At 38.7% G+C, this 19,957-nt stretch overlaps 1 protein-coding gene across 1 annotated transcript; it reads right to left on the bottom strand.

Annotated features, from left to right (window-relative positions):
• Nucleotides 1-7,716: 7,716 nt before the first annotated feature.
• On the bottom strand, nt 7,717-18,332 carry micall2a (mical-like 2a). The gene is made up of 17 exons (XM_062438536.1): nt 18,031-18,332; nt 17,278-17,326; nt 15,758-15,899; nt 15,398-15,561; nt 15,068-15,198; nt 14,473-14,979; nt 14,156-14,340; nt 13,103-13,160; nt 12,404-12,597; nt 11,632-11,739; nt 11,371-11,435; nt 11,059-11,182; nt 8,667-8,769; nt 8,258-8,331; nt 8,055-8,169; nt 7,885-7,931; nt 7,717-7,796 (listed from the first exon to the last, which is right to left on the bottom strand). Exons 1-17 carry the CDS (start codon nt 18,171-18,173, stop codon nt 7,717-7,719), a joined length of 2,289 nt encoding a protein of 762 aa, XP_062294520.1. The 5' UTR covers nt 18,174-18,332.
• Nucleotides 18,333-19,957: the final 1,625 nt, after the last annotated feature.

Genomic DNA, 19,957 nt, shown 5'->3' with positions numbered 1-19,957 from the left:
CTTGGAATAGCCTTTTTTTCTGGATAGTTCAGTTTTGGGAGAAACTCTAGATGCATTGTTTGTGTCATGGGAAACACTGATAACTATACATAAATGACACAAGCACATAGGTAAGTATGGAGTTTTAAATATACAATAATTATTTTCAATCATTTATGTTTGGAGGCAACGGAAAGAAAGCTGTAAACATAACGCTGCCATATTATCACCTCAACATAAGCATTCATTAGCAGTCGCATTTCAGCCACCTGATGAATGTAAGTACAATATTTACTCTCTTTTAGCTCGTTTCTGAGAGAAAAATCTGGCTCTGAAGGTAATAAATGTGCCGCTTTTTGTTATGTTAAAAAAAATGGACACAATAAACTGTGGCTGTAGTCTACACCTCAGAATGTATTATCTTTATGTTGTGTTGTTGTGTTTTATTGTTTCCAAATGTGGCTGTTGGCGTTGCAGACCAAAATAAATGTATAGTTAAATTATGTAGCAAAAGTCTGTCGGCCATGTAGCGTTACAAAAGCAGTGTAAAAAAGATTTTAAAGCTTTTTTTCACTGAAAACAGTTGCTAGCTTCGTACAGAAAAAATGCTGATACGAGTGGTGACAGTCCAGCAAAAAAGTAAAGTTGTAGGCTGTAAAACCAATACAATGAGAATCCATTGATAAGTAAACTATATGTGAAGATTTATAAAGTTTTATGATTTCACTATTAAGATAGAAAGCGAGATTTTATCAAACATACAATCCACTTTTTATTCACATGCAGAGCAACAAGTTCCACATGTAAAGAATATGAACTTAATCTGTACTCATATAATATCATTCTTAATACAAATTGTCAACTTAAATCTATGGCATAAAAAGTATGCAACTCTTAGCAATGAACATGTATTTATCTACGACAGAGCACTGGCTGCTACTGATCCCACAGTATCATGTAGCTCGAGCTAAGCTAAGCTCACAATGTAGCATTGCCCCAAAACTGCACGAGACATAAGTTTTTGCAGTCTGGATAATGAGGGAAATTACCCCAAACACTCAACAATCCCCCTTTTTTTAAGATACTCAGTTAGCAAACCATGAAAGAAAGTTTCATGACAACACTGGTGTAGGCCTAGTTATCGTTCCACAGTCACGCTGCCTAACTCTGCCCTCGTCAGACGCCTGGTGAGGCACCACGTGGTGGGCTCTGCTAAAAGCCACCAACATTCATCGTGGCTTTCATGCTATCAAACTCTAATCTGTCAGGGATTTCATGTGTGTTAACACAGCTACAAATGCAGAGAGCAAACACTTCAACAGCACTACATAAATGTCTCAATATATTAACTAGACAATAAACAACCTATTCAATTCCAGGGATTTGCATGAGAAACGTGAGCATTAGTGAGCAGACAAGTCTTGTGCCTTTCTGCGGAGGGGAAGGATTGCTTCAAACATGATCCTTTGTCAGACGGGATGGGAGACACAGACACACAAGCCTCTCGGTTTTGGCAGATCTGGGCTCACAATGCCATAGATTAGTAACAGCCTGACCAGAGAGCTGAAATAAGCTAATTGCTTAATTAGCTGACCCAATTCCATAAGCTTCTTTTAGCATATTAACAAGAGCTATGTAACAAATAGTTGTGTTTCACAGAGGCAGTGTTTGTTTATGGAATTACAATAATGAGGATCAAATACAAAACATACGGTCGATGGCACTCCTTTTGTAGAATCTTTGCTTTAAAAAAAAATCAAAGTATTGTATGATTTAAGCAATATTGAGATGCCATTTTTATGTACAACTCAGCCTTTGTCTGATCCACATGCAAATTACCCTGGTGCTTATTTGTAATTGACATCAATTTTACATCTGCTATCCTTCTGTGTTTATGTTTTTTCCCCCATTTTGTCCTTCTTTTCTTTTTTTTAAACAATTAGGCTGCTTCGGGGGAATAGTTTGACCGCCCTCTCAATATTTCTGGACATTTGAGCAACGAGGGACAAATGAGAGAAGGGAGGGGAAAAAAATCTTATTAGATTGAATGATGATTGAAATGGATTAATTTACATTTTCTGCATGCATACTTTACATACATGATCTTTGCTCAGCACAGGGAGTTCTGGGCAAAAGAGCACTATTTGTATGAGATGAACTCATCTATATGCTAATTCATTGGCATGTAGACCTGCTTCATTTCTTCCATTCAGAACTGTTTACCTATTAGCTCATATAGATGCAAAGGGAATTGGAATATTAAAGCCAAAAAGCTAAGGAATATACCGCATTAGCAGTACATCACCTGTTATTATATTTATATTAGGGTGCCCTTTGTTTAAGCTGTAACCACGAGCCAACTTCCAAGACACTTATTACAAATAAAATAATCCAACTCTTTCACTTTAAGTGAGACTTGTCGCCCCTTATAAAAGCACTGTGTGTTTTCAGAAGTCGTTCTTCAAATGACTAAACCAGACTACACCCTGCTGAAAAACCATATGAGCTCCCCTGATTTAAATGAGGAATGATCTGACACCAAAAGATGGAAAACAACTTAGTCTATTTAGCATTTCACAAGTCGATTTCCAGGTTTCAAGGTGCTGTAATATTCTTTTGCATGTTAGTCTCCAAAATTATACAATTCAAAACATTGCAGAGCAGAAAAAATGACTTAAATGCTTCACTAACACTAACATGGCCTTATAAGGAGATGTTTGACAGATCAAGTTACAAGTGATGCCTAAATGCTAATGTAATTTAATATGAACCACGCTGAAAGAGATGCAATCAACCATTCCTGATTCAGACGACTGTTGTGTTTAAGAGGATGACAACCGCCTTTCTTATTGTCTATGTAATTCACCAAAATTGCCACTTACAGCCGCTAAGAGCAGGACGTTTCATCTCCAAGCTTCCTCTGGTCTTTGCTACTCATCCCATTTCTACTTCCTCCAAAAGTGCCACCACTTCATTAACCTTGCCAGGCATGAGATAAGAGAGGCAGTGCATCAAAGCTGCCTGCCCACAGAGAGAACAGAGCCCTGCATGTCTCCACTACACAGCAGCCATGGCACACACTGGCAGATACACAGTCCACAACCCATCCAGCACGCAGAAAAGGACCTTTTGTGTTCCAAACTGTCATTCAGAAATGTGTTTTAGTGTGTCTGTGTGTGTGTGTGTGTGTGTGAGAGAGAGAGAGAGGGAGAGTTTAGGACATCATTATGTTTTAAATATAACTCTAAGTGAAGTGGAAATGTTGATTGTTCTAAAAGGTTTTAAACAAAGTTGATTAGGAAGGAATGCAAAATAATTGGTCCGGGTCAGACTCTTCATTGCCTCTGATGCTGCACACGCTTATTTATGGTGTCTCATAGCACTGTTGTAAGAAGAGTTCAGGTACATGGTGCTGTCATCACCATGTACCACACTTAAAACCTCGAGAATGAGAAAATTGAACAAGAAAAGCATCAAAGCTAACTTCAGCCCGATGAGTAACGACTCCCGACTTCCTCAAAACATGAAAGTGGATGGTAGGAAATGTATTAACTGAGTCACAATATTGTTTTACTTGCACCACATACAAATCTCTCTGGTGCATTTAATCCCTCTACCCACAGTTTCTCAGAAAGGAGGATATAAATTATTTTCCTTTGGTGGAAACTGCAAATCCCTGTCTGGATTCTGTTAAAAGGCTTAAAATGTCACTAAATGCCAAGGCTGAGACTCCTGCTAACACGTAGGTCTTTAAGACAAGATGTTAAAGCGTTGAAAGTTACCTGAAATTGATGAGGTTAATATTCTTATCGCAAACCAAGGCTTCTGTGAAAGTGGATATTGAAAATAGCCAGGTAACCCTTCATATTAGAGGCTATCACAAGGATTAGCAGCATAAACACCAATTACACATTTAATTGTTTATTGTCAGTAGTATTTAGAAAACATGCCACAATGCATAAATTAAAAGGATTGAGGTGTAGAGGGAGGAATATGGTATTATCATTGTAAGTATGTATTTCAGTATTTCAGTGGAGAAGACTGCAAAATACACCCGAGCAAGAAATGTCCCCAAAATAACAAGTCAAACTGCTGAATGACGTGCTGTAAATGAGTAATTTACCATGAATATCCTTCTCTATCCCTTTACGGCTATATGAATTTCCAAACCATGTTATACTAGCATGGAAGGGTCTGTCACTGAAATTTGTAATAGAGGACAAAGGGCTGCCGAACAAATAGGTTTTTTTAGACACCGTCCTCTGAGTTGTGTGCCAATGTGAATCAGAGGTAAAATACAGTGCATTAAGTCGACCTCTGAGGCAGCACAGAGGAGGGTAGAGTGAGACATTCTGCTATCTATTAAGACTTGCGTTATGTATATATTGTGTTTTGAAGGAATTTTACTGATCCACAAAACCAGCAGGAAAGGATAAGAGTGAGTCCCTAAGACCATGTGGTAAGCAACTGCAGTGCAGAATCTCAGGCAAGTTGAAAGTTGCTGTGCCGTTAAGGAGAAAGTCTGGCAGAATCCTGCATGCCCGCTGATAACATGGTTGGATTAAGGATGTTTAAGGGAAGTGAAAATTATTCATTTGAGATGGATGAAAGCTGCACTTGTCAAGTCTACCAGTCATGCACTTTATACATTTCATTTCCACTAGCCAGCATGCATAATTTCCCCTCAATGCAAATTTCTACACACTGAAAATTGTGAGCATATTTACCCCGCTCCCTTAACACATTCTCTGACACAGAAAATGGATCATCTCTATTGAACAGGGAACAAAACAATGCAATTTTGTTTGCAGAGGTGTGAGAATCTAATTTTGTGCAGGAAGATAAAGTTACAAGACTCGGCAGAATACAAACAATGGCTTTCATTCGAAATCATGCCTGAATCAAAAAGAGACACCGTTTTGTGCCCTGCTCATCAGAATGACATCTATGGAAATAATTTTAGCACATGCCCAATTATGCAAACAGTCTTCATGTCATGAGTGTAATTACTGGTTTTAAGTCACAAAAAGTCTCAGCCTCTGTGTTACTCTAGGAGTCTTACAGCTGAGTATACGTACTGTATATCTGTCTCTCTGTACAAATATTATGATCTCTCTGATGAGAATTAAGTCTCCAGCCTGGATGGCCAATAAATTAGAGGCACGCTTCTCGTTTACTCATCAGAGCTAATGAGCCTGATAAAATTACCTCGAGGATCATAATTACAGGCTAGTGGCAGAGACTCTGGCAGGAACTGGAATAAGACGACACACACACACACACACACACACACACACACAGAATTCAGATTGTGTTGCAAGTAGCGACGTACAACAACTAAGCTAAAACATTACAAAGCACTCACGTCTTAATAGAATAACATACTAATGTCAGTGTACACATGCAGATATTGTTCACTACACATTTTCATTCAGGAATTCTAAACAATTCAGCTAACGAGCCATACAGAAACCTATATTGTTATATTGACATCTTCACATTTAAAATAAAAAATAAAAAAAATGTACAGGATTAACATAATGTAAGGTGCTGAACAATATCACAATTTCCACCTTTCTGTCAACGCAGTTCAAACAGATTTTACCACCCTTTCATAAAGATTAAGCACTTCATGGGTAATGGCATATTTAAATGAACGATGGCAGCCTGGACACAAGAGCTCACCTCAGAGGATTCCATTTCATCACACATTCACAGGATGAATTGTTTTACTTATGAATATTAATGTCCCTCTAATTTGAGGCTGTTGTTAATGCTTGTCGCTAGGAGCTTGGCAAATCAGGTCCCATTCCTGTTAAAACCATGTATTAGACACCCCCCTGACACTAAGCCCTCGCCTTTGATTCTTAATTGCAGAAGTGCAAGCATTTGCAGTAGATGGGGCGCAAAGCTTTAATTAACTCTAATATCACACATTCAGTCTCGACTGTCACCCACATCACGCATGGCATTTTGTACCAATATCATCCCCAACTCTGCTCAGCTAGAAAGATTGTGTTCCAAGTTCATGATCACAATTTCATGCATCTCAAAATGAGGGATATGTAGTTTATAAGTAGCTGCAAATATATTGACGCCAGTGAATTATCTTGATGCCGTCCTTAAAAAAAAAAAACCTTATTTGAAAAAAAAAAAAAAAAAAAAAAAAAGCATACATTGATGCAGCTCCGGTCACTGCACAGCTTAAATGCAAAAGGAGTTGCAACATTGTTGGTTTCTCACTGAAAGCGACGTCTGATCTCGGCAGCAGTTGAATCAACAGTCACTGGTGAGGCTTGTAACATGGTGAGGGGGGGGGGGTGGAACGATAAAAAGTTCAGGAATATGTTTAAATTAGAAAGATGTGTACCAAAAGAAGATATTAAGTAAATAATTCAATCTCACACTCACACACATCCAGTAATCTTCAAAGGATTTATTGGACAACAGACTTGAAGTTTAAAATACTATAAATAGTGTACAAGTACATACCATTCAATAATGCTTTTAAAATACAACATTACAGTACATTCCTCAGAAGCACTGCGAATGCCATTTTCACAGATGAGCGACTACACACGTCGTTTGAACATTTTAATAGCTCAGGTGCGGAGCAATTCTGATGCAGATATTAGTAAAGAGTAATGTTTAATTAAACCAGGTTTGAAGATAAAGAGCTCAATACAACCTATAGTTTATAAGCCTTCCCCAGCCATAAGCTACTGCTCTACCTAATCCTCTTTCACATAACATTATTGCATCAGCACAGCTGAACATTTTTGCAGCATTTATAAAATTAGCAAAGAAATTAACTGTCTGTACTGTGGCAAATTGGATTTTCAAGTTCTCGCCCTGTGATACAGCATACCCAGGCTGCCACCTACAGTACAATATGAGAGAGGAGCGACAGTCTACAACAGAGCTGCTCAACATGTGTGGCTCTCCATGTTGCACTCCACAGCAATTCAAACTTAATTGTCAAGGCTTTCTCTCCTGCTAATATCCTTACAGGGAAATTTGTTAAAATCCTTTATTAAATGAATACTGAAATAATTTCATTTTGGATGAAAACTGAAGGATTACACATTTATTCTGCTCATTCATATTTGCATGTGGAACAGCCAGCGTTCTCTGTGGCATTTTGTGGTTTATGATTTAAACTCCCAACATCCCAATTTTGACCCAGTGCAACTTGATCTTCTAAAATGTATGAATCCAGATACCCCTTTCCATTATCAAATAAATATGCATTATCTTCACATAAACATATCCATAAATGGTGGCATTGTGTTTTGTGAAACGCAACAGCATTTCCCACATAATTAGACACTTAAAAAAATGTGAAAAACAGTTGTGAATAAACATTACACCCTCTGTGATGGAAATAAAGCCTATATAGAACATTCTAACACAAGTAACAGCAAACTAAAGTGTGAATCTTACACCACAGTAACATTTAAGTGATCATTTAAATTTGAAACTGAACTTAAGACAAAACAAATGATGTGATCCAATATTCTTCCTATTTTTACATCTTCATTTTCCTTTTTCTCATTAACACACTAAAGTGCCTTATATTCTACAGTACTTATATATTACTATATACAAATCTTAAAATTGTCTTAATAATCTTAAAATAATAAAAGTAGCAATAGAATAATCATTACCGTCATAAACAGAAATATTTTTTGTTCATGTAGCAGATAATAAAAGTTCAGTTAAAAAAAACGCTGAGGATTATTCCACTCGTCTCTTACTTCTTCGTCTGAACATTTTTGAAATGGAGGATTTCCTGTGTTTTTTGGCTTTCTTTAATCCTGTTCATCAAAAAATATATTATAAATTATATAGTATAGTTAATGAGAAAAAAATATCCAAAAGAAAAGTATTTTAAACAATACTTACCAAGATTTTGCATCATTTCATTCAACTGCTGATCCTCCTCCACTTCCCTGAAAATGATTCAATAGTGACTCTGGTAAGCTCATTTGTTTTGTTTGCATAACAAAGAGTCATATTATCAGTGATCACGATTGTGATGTTACAGTTAATTATATTAAAATGCTCTGTGTTACCTCAGCCTGTCTTCATCCAGACCCTCCACAATTGCATTTCTGCCATCCACAATCTCCATCAGTCTCTGCAACAACTTCTTCTCCCGTTGTTGCTCCTCTGTGGACTTTAAATGATCTGTGAAACCAAGTTGACAGACTTGAGTGTTGAGGAGGGGGGGGGGGCAAAAGAGCAGATGTGGAGCAGAGAGTCTACCATCTCTTACCTGGCTTCTCCAGCAGCCTGCGAAGTTCCCCTTCAACACCTGGCTGCTGCTGTTCCAGCTCTTGCGTCCTGGCTCTGAGATCAGCATTCAATTATGACATGCAAAAAGAAATCAAAAGGCTAAGCTGATCTTATTATGCATGTCACATTTATCACAAAACTGTAAACAATTGTTAAAGTTTGACTGATTCTTCCCAGTAGTGGAGAGGACATGTGTGTGGTATCAAATGAAGGAATAATGAAAATGATAACTGGCTAAAATCTAAGAGGAACAATACTAGAAAACACAAAGTAAAACAGAGACTATCTCAATTACACCTCAATTGAAAGTCAACAATATGGAAGGTCATTTAATGATCTCACTGTGCATTTGCTGTTCATGTTTTAACCAATATACAAGCAGAACTCACATGTATACAAGCTCTGACTCCTTCCTAATGTACATCTGCTTCCTTCGAATGAGGTTGAACCAGTCAACCATCAGTGGGTCCATCAGTATGTCCCCCTCTCCCTCTGAAAAACACACCACCATGTTAAAATGTAATGTATATAAAAGCAGATTGTGTATTTCTGTGTTGTGAGTAAATTAAATCCTGCAAGACGGCTCAAATAGAAACATTTAAATACACAGGAATTAGACTCCTTTATCCGGCATTAATTTTACATTGAATGAGGGTAAAGAACTGTCAAATTATTCAGTTCGCTTTTATCCACAACGTATAATTAGGTGATTTCTAATATATTAGATGATTTCAAAATAACAACAAAAAAAAGCCTCTCTTCATCCATAATTGCGTTCTAATTTAACCAGTTCTTAACCTGTCTGTATTAGTGACACAAATAAAATTAGGTGCAATAACACATTAGGTTTTTTGGATCATTTGGCCAGTAAGCAGCAGGGTGCAGGATTGTGAGGATTGAATGTGACTCACCTCTTGGGACCATGTCAACACTTTTCTTTAGAAAAAAAAAAAAGGGGACTGTAGCAGCCAATAATACACAGCCCTGCAACTAACAATGGAGTCCTGCGAGGCTGTAAGTAATCAGGGATCTGACACTTTTAAATTTGATGATCAGCCAACGTTAGGTGTCTAACGCTGTCGAGCAAAGACGCTTGAATAAACCTGTCCTCATTTACAGTATAATTAACATTATTAGTCATCCATGTTGTTGGATATTCTTCAGTATAGAACACAATTTTCCTTTATTTTGCTGAAAACTGTGGCAAATATTTTTAACTGGGTTCAGATCATTTTGTAAAAACAGTTCATTTGAGATTATTATAAACTCAAAAAAATCTCCAACTATTATGATATAACTTTTCAGTTTTTAAGCAAAAACGCCCCAAATTCTCTAGTTCCAGTGTCTTACATGTGAGGATTTGCTGATTTTCTGAGTCATGATGGTAAACATAAGATTGAGTTTCAGACTTTTGGTTGCACAAAACAACTATTGATCGACTAATTTAGAGAAAAAAAACCTCAGCAAATTACAGTGAATAGAGACCCCAGCATTTCCATGTATCATGTATGATTTCCTTAACTAAATGCAAATGTCTTAATATTCAGAGGATGTAGAGCAACACAGAGGGAATACTTGAAGTACAGACTTGTCTTCATCATATATTTGATAATGATTTAGCATAAATCCAGTAGAGATTGGTTTCTTTTATGTGCTTTACAATCTGAAAGAAATTGAAAGAGCACAACAAGTCTTTGCTAAATATATACTACTAAATATACTAAACACCTAAAGAACAGTGAAGCATTAGTCATCTAAAGTGTTTAAACTAGAAATCTATTTACCAAACTTATAGCCCACAGTTTTAGTGATTCCTTTAGTTTGCTGCAGTATTAGGACAAACACTGTGAAACAGCACTGAGCACAAGTTACTTTTCTGCTTCACCAAGACAGACTACAACACCTGAGTAGGTGGATCAATTGATTTTTGGACTGAACATTTGTCAGTCCCAATAAGATAATAAAAAAAAAAAAAAATCAATCAACATACACCAAAACACAACGGTTAATGTTTTCAGGGGCCAAGGACAAGACAGTCCACATCCTGCCATCACCAGAACAAACATGATTTTTTGTGAGACTTGAGTGCCAGGGTTTAGTTTTTACGCTGACAAATTCCAGTCGAGAGGTATATGATCTCCTAGGTGGTGTGCAATTGATGTCAAATTCTGGCCAAGCGATTGCATGCTCAGGCTTCCTGGGTGGCGCATGGAAAAGCAGTACGCAATCGACCAGAATATATATTACTATACCCGAGTCATGTTGACCTTGAGCAAAGCAATCAGGCCCCCTACTCCCACTACCTCAAAAGGGAAGCAACCTCCCTGTGGGCTGTCTGTGCCTCTCACCTCATTTGGCTGGAGAAAACAGTAATAGAAATGGCAGGTAGATCCCACGCACACACATATATACACACACACACAACCTCCAGCTGATGGTGAGTGAATGAATGTATGCGTGTGTCCTGAGTGGAACAACCAGGACGCAACTCTTTACCGGAGATGCCCTCAGTGAAGCAGCGGTGGGACTTCGGCAGTTTGCACATATATACAATAAAATATCAAAGTTTGTGTCCAGGTTATTCACTGTATGAGAACAAAAGCGACCATTGACATCTTCTGCCGTAGAATAAGTGAGTTGTTTCTGAGGGGCTGTTTATTATCAAAATGGCATGGCTTGCGTCTGACATGTCAACATTCAACTTTATTTGCTTGTTTAAATAAGGAACAAGTGGGAGAAAATGTGGAATTGCTGAGGTGAGGTGGTAATGAGAAAAAGTACCTTCCTCACAACTGCGGAGTTTCTTCTCCAGCTCCACACCCTCCTTCTCCAATTGTGCCAGGTTTGTCTCAATATCAATCAGCTCCCTCTCAATCTGCTCCACCAGGATATTAGGAGACTTCACCTGATATAGAACAAAGAACTTAAGAGTCACGCTCAAGTAAAGATAGCTTCAATTTGAAAATTCTGACTTTGGAAACTTAAATGTAAAGAAGGTCGTCCATTTTCTTTTCTTTTTACTGGGAATGTAATGACAGCATATTTGTAGAGCTGTTAATTAATCTCTTAAGAGACTTAATGGAGGGAACTTACAGAGGGTGACCTCATTTCAGTCCTGGAGGCGTTGGTGGGTGACAAATACTTTCCCTTTTTAGCACCTAAGAGGTAGATAAAATAGGATTAGATAGTCCTTTCATGGCAGCTTTTCAGAAAAGCATTGTCACATATGACTTCACCTGATTTATTTTCAGTTAAAATGACTGTATGTAATCAACAAGATGGCTGAGGACATGTTCATGTTCTTTCAATGATGACATTTTTTTTTTTAAAGAAAAAAGAAAAAGAAAAACCTACCTGACGGATGTCCGTAACTGGCTGGAGCAGTGGTTGAAGAGCTAATAGATTCTACAGCTGGCCGTCTTGGTGGGGATTTTACAGGCGAGTGACTCCCATGTTTAACGGCTAAAATAAGGACAGGGAGGTTTACATGGTGTTGGTTTGTAATAAGGTCAATCTGCAAATGACTTTCTGTTTTCTGCTAAGAAAAGCCCCAAAAAACTGGAAAAATCAGGAGAAAACCAACACAAGAACTCAATGTGTGTGGATTAGACAGCCTTTAGCATGGAAGCAACTTAAGCTAGACAAAATGTTGTATTTTTCATTATCTTATAAGGAATGGTTCCATATTTTAGGAATTACACCTATTCACTTTCTTGCCAAAGATGCAATATAAAGCCAGCGGGCGGTTAGCTTAGCATAAAGACATGAAACAAGAGGAAACAGCTAGCCTGTTTCTGTCCGAAGATATCAAAATCAGTTTACATTACCAACATGTAAGACTGAATAACAAAAAGTAATTACTTTACAGATCAATTAATCCAGTAATCTTATTCCATATCTGACAAAAAAGCTAAAAACAAAAAGTTTCTTTAAATGGGGATTACCTATACAAGTTTAAAAATATGATTCAAGTACATATTATGTCACAATGCAGCTGGATCATATAGCACTGAGTGAGGAGTAAATTCTAAACATGGTGCTTTTTGATATCCAGCATTCAACTACTATATAAATTGATCCCATTTGTCGACAAACATCCTTTGATAAATGTCAAGAAGTGACTCACCCAGGTTTCCAGAGTCATGCTGAGGTTTCTGGGGAGAGACTTCTCTGAAGTGTGCAGGATCAAACGGAGCAAAGCTAACTGGAGGTGCTGCGGGTGTTGGAGCTGAGGGAGGCCTTGTTGCACTGATGGAGACATTCGGGGATACTGTGGACATGAATCCAGGCTTATGTTGCTCGGTAGAGGCTTCAGCATCTCTGTAAGGAAGACACAATGAAATTAGCCTTTTCAGTGTGTGACCATTAAAAAAAAAACGGTGTAGAAGTAGAGCATTTATCTGAGTAGTAATACACAGTACAGCTGTACACAGTACAGCTACAAGATTAACAAAGATTGAAAATATAAGAAAAAAAGGCCTCACCTTTTTATTATGTAATTAGAAAGAGGATGAAATGGAAGAATCATCAACAGGGAATAGAAATGAGAGAATCTAGTGTTAAGAGTAGGAAAAGTTCAGGCGTGGAACTCCTTGAAGCTTGTTAGGACGGAGACAGAGCAAGCGGATGAACTCTGAGCCAGTCAACAATAACAGAGATGGGCGAAGTTCGATGACTCTGCATTCTGGAGAGTGAATAAGCTGAATGGTCAGCAGTCTTTAAAAACACAGCTTTCCTTTTTTCCACCACCTGTGTGACGTTCCCACTCCCAGCTTTGCGAATAATAAAAGTAACAGAGGTGATTAGAATGGTTGCACAGGCTTACCTCGATGTTGGTTTGGTTTTCACAGGTTTGAGGATTGTCTGCCACTCGCAGGCTGGATCTGCAGACAAAGATTTAGATGGCAAAAGTGAATGAATGATGAAAAAAAATTGATGATGGTAAAGCTATTTACTTCATTACTACTGAATTCATGTTTGATTTCAATTAGGGCTATGACTAGGTTTTATTTTTTTGATATAACTGATTACTCATTTTATCTATAAAGTGTTAGAAAATAGTGAAAGTATTTCCCAGAGCTTTAAATGTGACCTTTTCAAATATTTCAAAACCCAACTTTATTCAATCTACAAAGATATAAAACAAATAGAAAATCTGGAAGAGAAACTGGGACCAAAAGTATTTGATATATTTGCTTAAAGGACCGGTGTGTATGATTTAGCTCCATCTAGCAGTGAAGATGCAAACTGCAACCAACTGAATACCCATCCCTTCTGTTATTGTTTCAGCTCTAATTTCAAAACCAGTTGGAAATAGCTAATTAACTTTCTGTTCATTACCTAGTATCCACCAACAAAGTAGCTTATCTTCACCTGCACATCTGTATTAACTGACCCGAATGATGCTCTCATCTGCATGAGACAAACTGTCTTCAAATGGATACTAGCACAACTCATCCGTATTTTTTTTTTTTTAAATTTTGACAAAAGATGATCCTGATTTTTAAAAGACAATTTTGAGTTTGGTCCATTATAAAGCAACTGAATTCATTTCCATGAGAGCAACACTTATATAAATGCTGATAATCTGATGTTGTGTTTCTACAAAGCTGCAGACTGTCAGGATGCTGCTGCCATTCATGCACATCCATCCCAAGAGAATCACAGTTCAACACATGAACTTTCATAGTTCATTACAACACTGAGCTAAGATCACGCTAGATGCACTGGCTGTATAAATAGGTCAAAAAATGACAAAAGGGCTTTGTTTTCTATGAATGCGTTCTGAGACAGACAGAGAATGGGGTGGGTGGGTGGATGTTAGTTAGATGTCAAATAATGGATCAGGAGCAAGTGAAATGAATTTAGTCGTGCTTGCCTTTGGCGGTTGTGTGTACAGTTGTAGGCCTTGTGTTGTCTTTGTTGATGGTCTTCAGATGTGGTGATTCCTTATTGTTTGTCTGGCTGGTGGAGAGCTCTCCTGCCAAGTTTCCTGCTGGGCCTTGGCTGTATTTATCCTTTCTCAGACTGGGGTTGTCAGCTGAACTTGGCTCATATCCAAACCTGAAGCGAGAGAAAGTCCTCACCGTTAATAATGAAAATCACTACAAAACCATAGAGATATTGGGAAAGACAAGAAATAATAAAGTTATTGCAAAGATGAAGCTATTCAAGTCCACAGAGTGCGATATTCACCTTCTCTCTGCTGATCGGACAGTGAATGGGCGTTTGTTGTTATTGTTGCAATTTTCCTCTGCTAGTTTCTTCCCAGTTAGTATCCTGGCTCTGCTCTTCTCATCATCATCAGGACTCAGTGAGACCTTCGGCCCTCCTAACCCATTTAAGGGCTCTGTAGGCTTCCTGTCGTCTGTTGTGGCCTCTGTGGCAGGCGGTGCAGCCTGGAAAAACCTCTGCCGAGCCGCCTGAGTCCGCTGGGCTGAGGTTGTCCAGGACTTGGTAGGTTGACTGGCACTGACTGGCTTCAGAACAATATCTAGTGGGGCTGTCAGCACAGAAGAGGGGCGTGGTGCAGGCTGGGCCTTGCTGGCACTATTTAGTTGCCCAGATGAACTGGTGGGTCCGTTTTTGATCTCGGAGGAGGACTGTTTGCAACGGTTCTGATGTGCGTTACAGATGTAAGTGTCTGGTTCTTTACTGGGTTTGTAGCCTCCTGCATGGAGCACGTTGGAGCATTCGCTGCATCTGTTATGAGTTCATCAGTATTCATGGATCAATGCTACACAGTATGCAACAGGAAAGTACAACTCAAGAAAATAGAATAAATTCTTACTTGAAGCAGCTTCTGTGATAGAGCTTGCCTTCCACAAAGTGCCTTTGAACCAGATGAACATGACTCTTGCAAGCAACACATTTGCTGTTGAGTGTCCCATTTTTGTTGGCATTTTCTGCCAAAACTGCCTTCTGTGAAAGAAAACTAAAACTGAGATAACCCTCCTTAATGAGATACTACATTTTTAACATTTACCTAACCCCACGGAAATAAGCAGCAACAACCTTATCCTTAAATATAATAAAAAAGCAATCAAACCACAGGTTGTGGTAATAATCAAAATGTGTACACTAATGTAACTTCAGGTGCTGTGATGACATGAGTACTGACCTGAGGAGCAGCAGGGGCCAACTTAGGTGAGGTCTGAGTTGTGCGAGTTGGAGGGAAACGATTGTTGGTGGTTTTAGACACAAAGATTTTGGCAACCACAGGGAGATTTTTCTTCTCTGATGGCTCCTCCTTGGAGCCCTCTGCTGGCCTTTTTACACCTCCCACTGAGGAAAGGTAAAAAACACTATTAGTGTCAAACATCACACTGCACCACACGAGAGAAACAATATACCTAAGCCTAAAAACTAAAAAAGGAAGTATGTCAGAAAAATCCCTGCATTAAAAAAAAACTCTGCAGGATGCACAACTCAAGATTATCTACACAGTTGCTAAGGATGTGTAAAGCAGCCATATTCTCACTGGGAGTCTGTCCTTTGAAGTAGTTGTAGTACTGGGAGACATAGGTAAGAATGCTGAGCCTGTCTGGGATCCTTAAAGCCACCATGTCTTCTGCATCTAACAAAGCTGGGATCCCCAGCTTCTCCTCTGCGACCTGAAAAGCCTTGAGAAAATGAAAAGAAACACTGTTTAGCCAAGAACTCTCAACTCCAGCCAAGACAACATTTAATGGTAGTGTATGATGAATCAAGTAAACACAACCAAACATGGTATTCACTAGGCACAGTAATGTCAGCTCCTACAATTACAGAATGTGCAAAAATGTCACACAATACAGCCTCCTTTAAATAAACAAGGCGCAGTCTGTGGCTGAGCCCAGACAGGTCTGAAAAGGGCTGTATAATGAATAGCACACTTCCTGTGAGCATGTAGGGATAAGAAAGAGGATGGAGGGAGCAGGATATCGGGGCATTGTTTAGGATCAGCCTGGGCATGCTCATTACATTTAAAAGTAAAGCTTTACTGAATAGCAAGCCTGCCAATGTAAAATAAGAGGAGCACAAACAAATACAGAATCTCTAAGATGTGTGAGGTGCATTCATGCCTGCAAACTAAAGGTAATTTCTTATTTAACAACCCCTGAAATAACCACCTGTGAGAAACATGACGCTATTCATGAAAAATACAAGGGTGTGAATTACCACGCTGGTCACATTCTCATGTTTCGTTACAGCGAAGGGAACATCTTCGACAATTGAGAAAAACCTGATCAAACATATTATTCTTTAGCCATGAATATGGTTTAAAGTTCTTCTTGCATATCCCTCAAGAAGACACAACTGTGTCTTCAAGATAACCGTCAACTTGAGGATCGAGTGGCAGATGACAGGAAGCCTCATTCAAAATAAATAGCCTAGAGAGCCTCCTATTGAGCTCAGGTTTGTTGCTGACACTGCCAGTATCATCCTAGACAACAAGGAAGTTGGCCTTTTAGAGGACTTGTACAGAATGCATACTGTAGCACTCTACAAGACCCTGTAATCCTCAGAGGAAGCTGGGAAAGAATGGAGGAAGAGTATAATAATAATAATGGAAAAGTCCCTACTGTGCAGCTCAGGCCACGCGGGGGTTAGGAAAATAAACGAGGTCAAGTGGAAGAAAGCAAGAGTAAAGATTTAGGAATTTTAAAATTTGAGGGGAACTGATAATTTGTAGGAAGACAGAGTTTACCAGGTGGTTTTGGCTTACGCTGCTGTGATGTTAATATGTGGAAATAGCTAAATATTTAACTTTGCTGCATAAATGCCAAAGCAAGAACAAATATTGTATGTGTGTGTGTGTGTGTGTGTGTGTGTGTGTGTGTGTGTGTGTGTGTGTGTGTGTGTGTGTGTGTGTGTGTGTGTGTGTGTGTGTGTGTGTGTATTGCCGGATGTGCCTTCATTGTGTCTGAGGGTTAATGAAGTGAGTCAGATTTGGCAGCTTGAGTATGAAGTCTGCTCCTCTCAGTGCAACAAAAGGTTGAACAACTTGACTTATCTTACCAGGCTGTTGTTCTCAAACACATCCTCCATTCTGAGTGAGTCATAATCTCTGGGAAAACAATTCACAAGAGAGAAAGACGTTATACATCGTTCATGTTGGGTTTCCATAGAAATAACATTTTAAAACAACGGAAGTAACGCTACAAATAAAACTTAAGGACCACTGAAAGAAACTGCTCTGAATCTTTTATCTATCTGAATAAAAATTACATTTCAGTCACTTTGTGAGCGTCAGGCTGCTCTAATACTTCTCTCTTAAGCGCTCAACCAAACCCCAGAACAATTTCACTACATTTAACCCTCATCATAACAAAATATTTAACATAAAAAGGACTACCAACTGGGGTACCTGGAGACCCCAAGAATAAACTATTGTAAGAAACAGCCATCATAACACTCATTTCCTCTCAAAACAGTATTAGTTGTGTTATTAATGTCATCTAAAGTACCTAAGTAAAGTCTTTCCATAAAGCCTTCAAAATGAGAGTGTCCCTACAACCCCTGATGGTGACTGATACTTTCAATTAGGACCCATGGCAAACAACTCAATACATGGGATGAACTCAATAAATAGTTTCACCTATTAAAAATGCAGGACCCCAAACACATTGGGAGTAAATTGATTGATAAAGTCGTGAAATATTGTGATGATAGAATAAAGCACCTGTGAGATTTAACAAAGAGTCTCTGGAAGTCTGCGGATCTCCAAAACGGTGGGATTAAGGTTAAACCAGTTCTTCAACGTTTACTTACATCAGGTCCGGTCTGTACTTGTGGATGAGCGCACAGAAAGCCATCCCGCTCCTGAATGAAGTCGTCATGTTGGTGATGGCCACATCTCGGTAGCCTTCACAATGTATTTTACACCACTGCTCCAACGCTTTGATGGCAGCCATGCTCCCAGCACAAGAGACGCAGAGACAGAGTGAGCAACAGGCGGAGGTTTCAGTGTGGAGGAGCCGGAGGAAAAGGAGATTAAAAAAAAACACAGTGTCTCTGTTCAGGGTTTGACCGTGAACTGCTGTGGTGCTGCTGCAGCTGCGTCCTGTTACTGTTTCCTTCTTTTTACCTGAATGACCGACGGAGCTCCGGGACGCGCTTCTGCTGCTGCTGGTGTGTGTTTCTGCGCTCATTACACTAATTGACGACGTCTGCTGATTCGTCCTTTTGAACTCGGTCAGACAAAATAGTTTGGGTTTTTTTGTGTGTGTTTCAAAGTCAATTTTTAATTCAACTTTTAATAACAACAAGTTGACCCTGCAAACTGAATTACAGCAGATTTATGACAAAAGTAAAACATGGCTGAGACAATGTCCCTTAATAGGATGAAGTGGGGTTTAAAAGTCTGCTCCTATCATATTTACGAGTGTCCATACTCGACATCTAATGGGTGACAGACTGGGTTTGTCATTCAAGCGTGCCAGTATGAAATGCTATATCCAAAAAGAGTCCCACAATCCTCTTCAAAAGTGATCTTTAGGCACATTAAAGGCACATTCTCATTAATAATTACTCTCTATTGTTTATTGTGGGGAAACGCACCACATCCTAAACGCTCTGCGTCTATACAGTGCTGTCAAAATGAACTATCTTCATTTTTGTTTTATTTTACTTTACTCCTGGTGGAGAATATATATTTGCAGAATATTTAATAGCATAATAGTCTAGGTCACCCTGTATCGTTATCTGGCAAATGATGCTGTGCTTTTTTCCATTTCAATGGTCTCTATGAATCTCATAAGGACAGAAGCTTCATTTCCATAAACTATATGGACATTTACAATAATATTTATATTCAACACTTAATGAAATTCATCTTTTTTTGGGGGGGGGAGGAAGTATAATTCTGTAATATTTCTGATGTAATTAAACACTAGACTTCAGGGTCAGTATGCTCAAGGAAGGTAGTGTGAATAAATGAAAAAATTACAGAATCCATGACATGCATTTTTTCTCCCCTCATTCATCGTTGTGTGGAGCCTAATTGAGGCCTAATTGAGGTCAATTATTGTCATATAAGGATTCTGAACAAATTAGCCCCTATTAGGGTGTCCCACAAAAGTTTGTACCAAACTTTATTCCTCAAAAACTGAAAATGGCATTCCCAGGAAACTAAATCTTCAAATGTGCTTCACTCACCCATTTTGAAATGTAGCTTCAAATTTGACCCACAGACCTCATCACTGGGTCCAGACCTCTAACATGGGGAATGTGATTAGTGGGGGAACCAGAGCTGAACTTGAGTCCTTTGAAATGTGAGTGACCTACCATGACCTCATTCACTGAAACAGGCCAGACATACTATTAGACATGAATTGGTAATTAATTGGCACAACAAGAGGCCTCAGAATTGTCAATGTTTAGAGCAAGTCTCATGGCAGTATGTGTGACATTACATGATGATAAAAAAAAACCAAGGAAATACATGCTTCAGTTTAAATTTAACAACACTACTGTAGCTACTTTCCCTTATTTGAACTATCTCATCTACCCTGTTTGAAGACATCTTCATACCCAGAAGGGGGCAGCGTCACACTGCACAGTTAACACTGTCCCAACACTCCATGTGGTCAAATGCACAAACAATGCATGCACATAAACAGTGCAGACATAATTTCCCTGCAGATGTATGTGCAAAACTTTATGTAGGATTTATGTAATAGAATTATGGTAGCACACA

This window comes from Scomber scombrus, chromosome 18, assembly GCF_963691925.1.
Source record: "Scomber scombrus chromosome 18, fScoSco1.1, whole genome shotgun sequence".
Classification (NCBI taxonomy): Eukaryota; Metazoa; Chordata; class Actinopteri; order Scombriformes; family Scombridae; genus Scomber; species Scomber scombrus.
The sequence above is the reverse complement of the archived record's forward strand: the minus strand, read 5'-3'. Positions and strand labels throughout refer to the sequence as shown.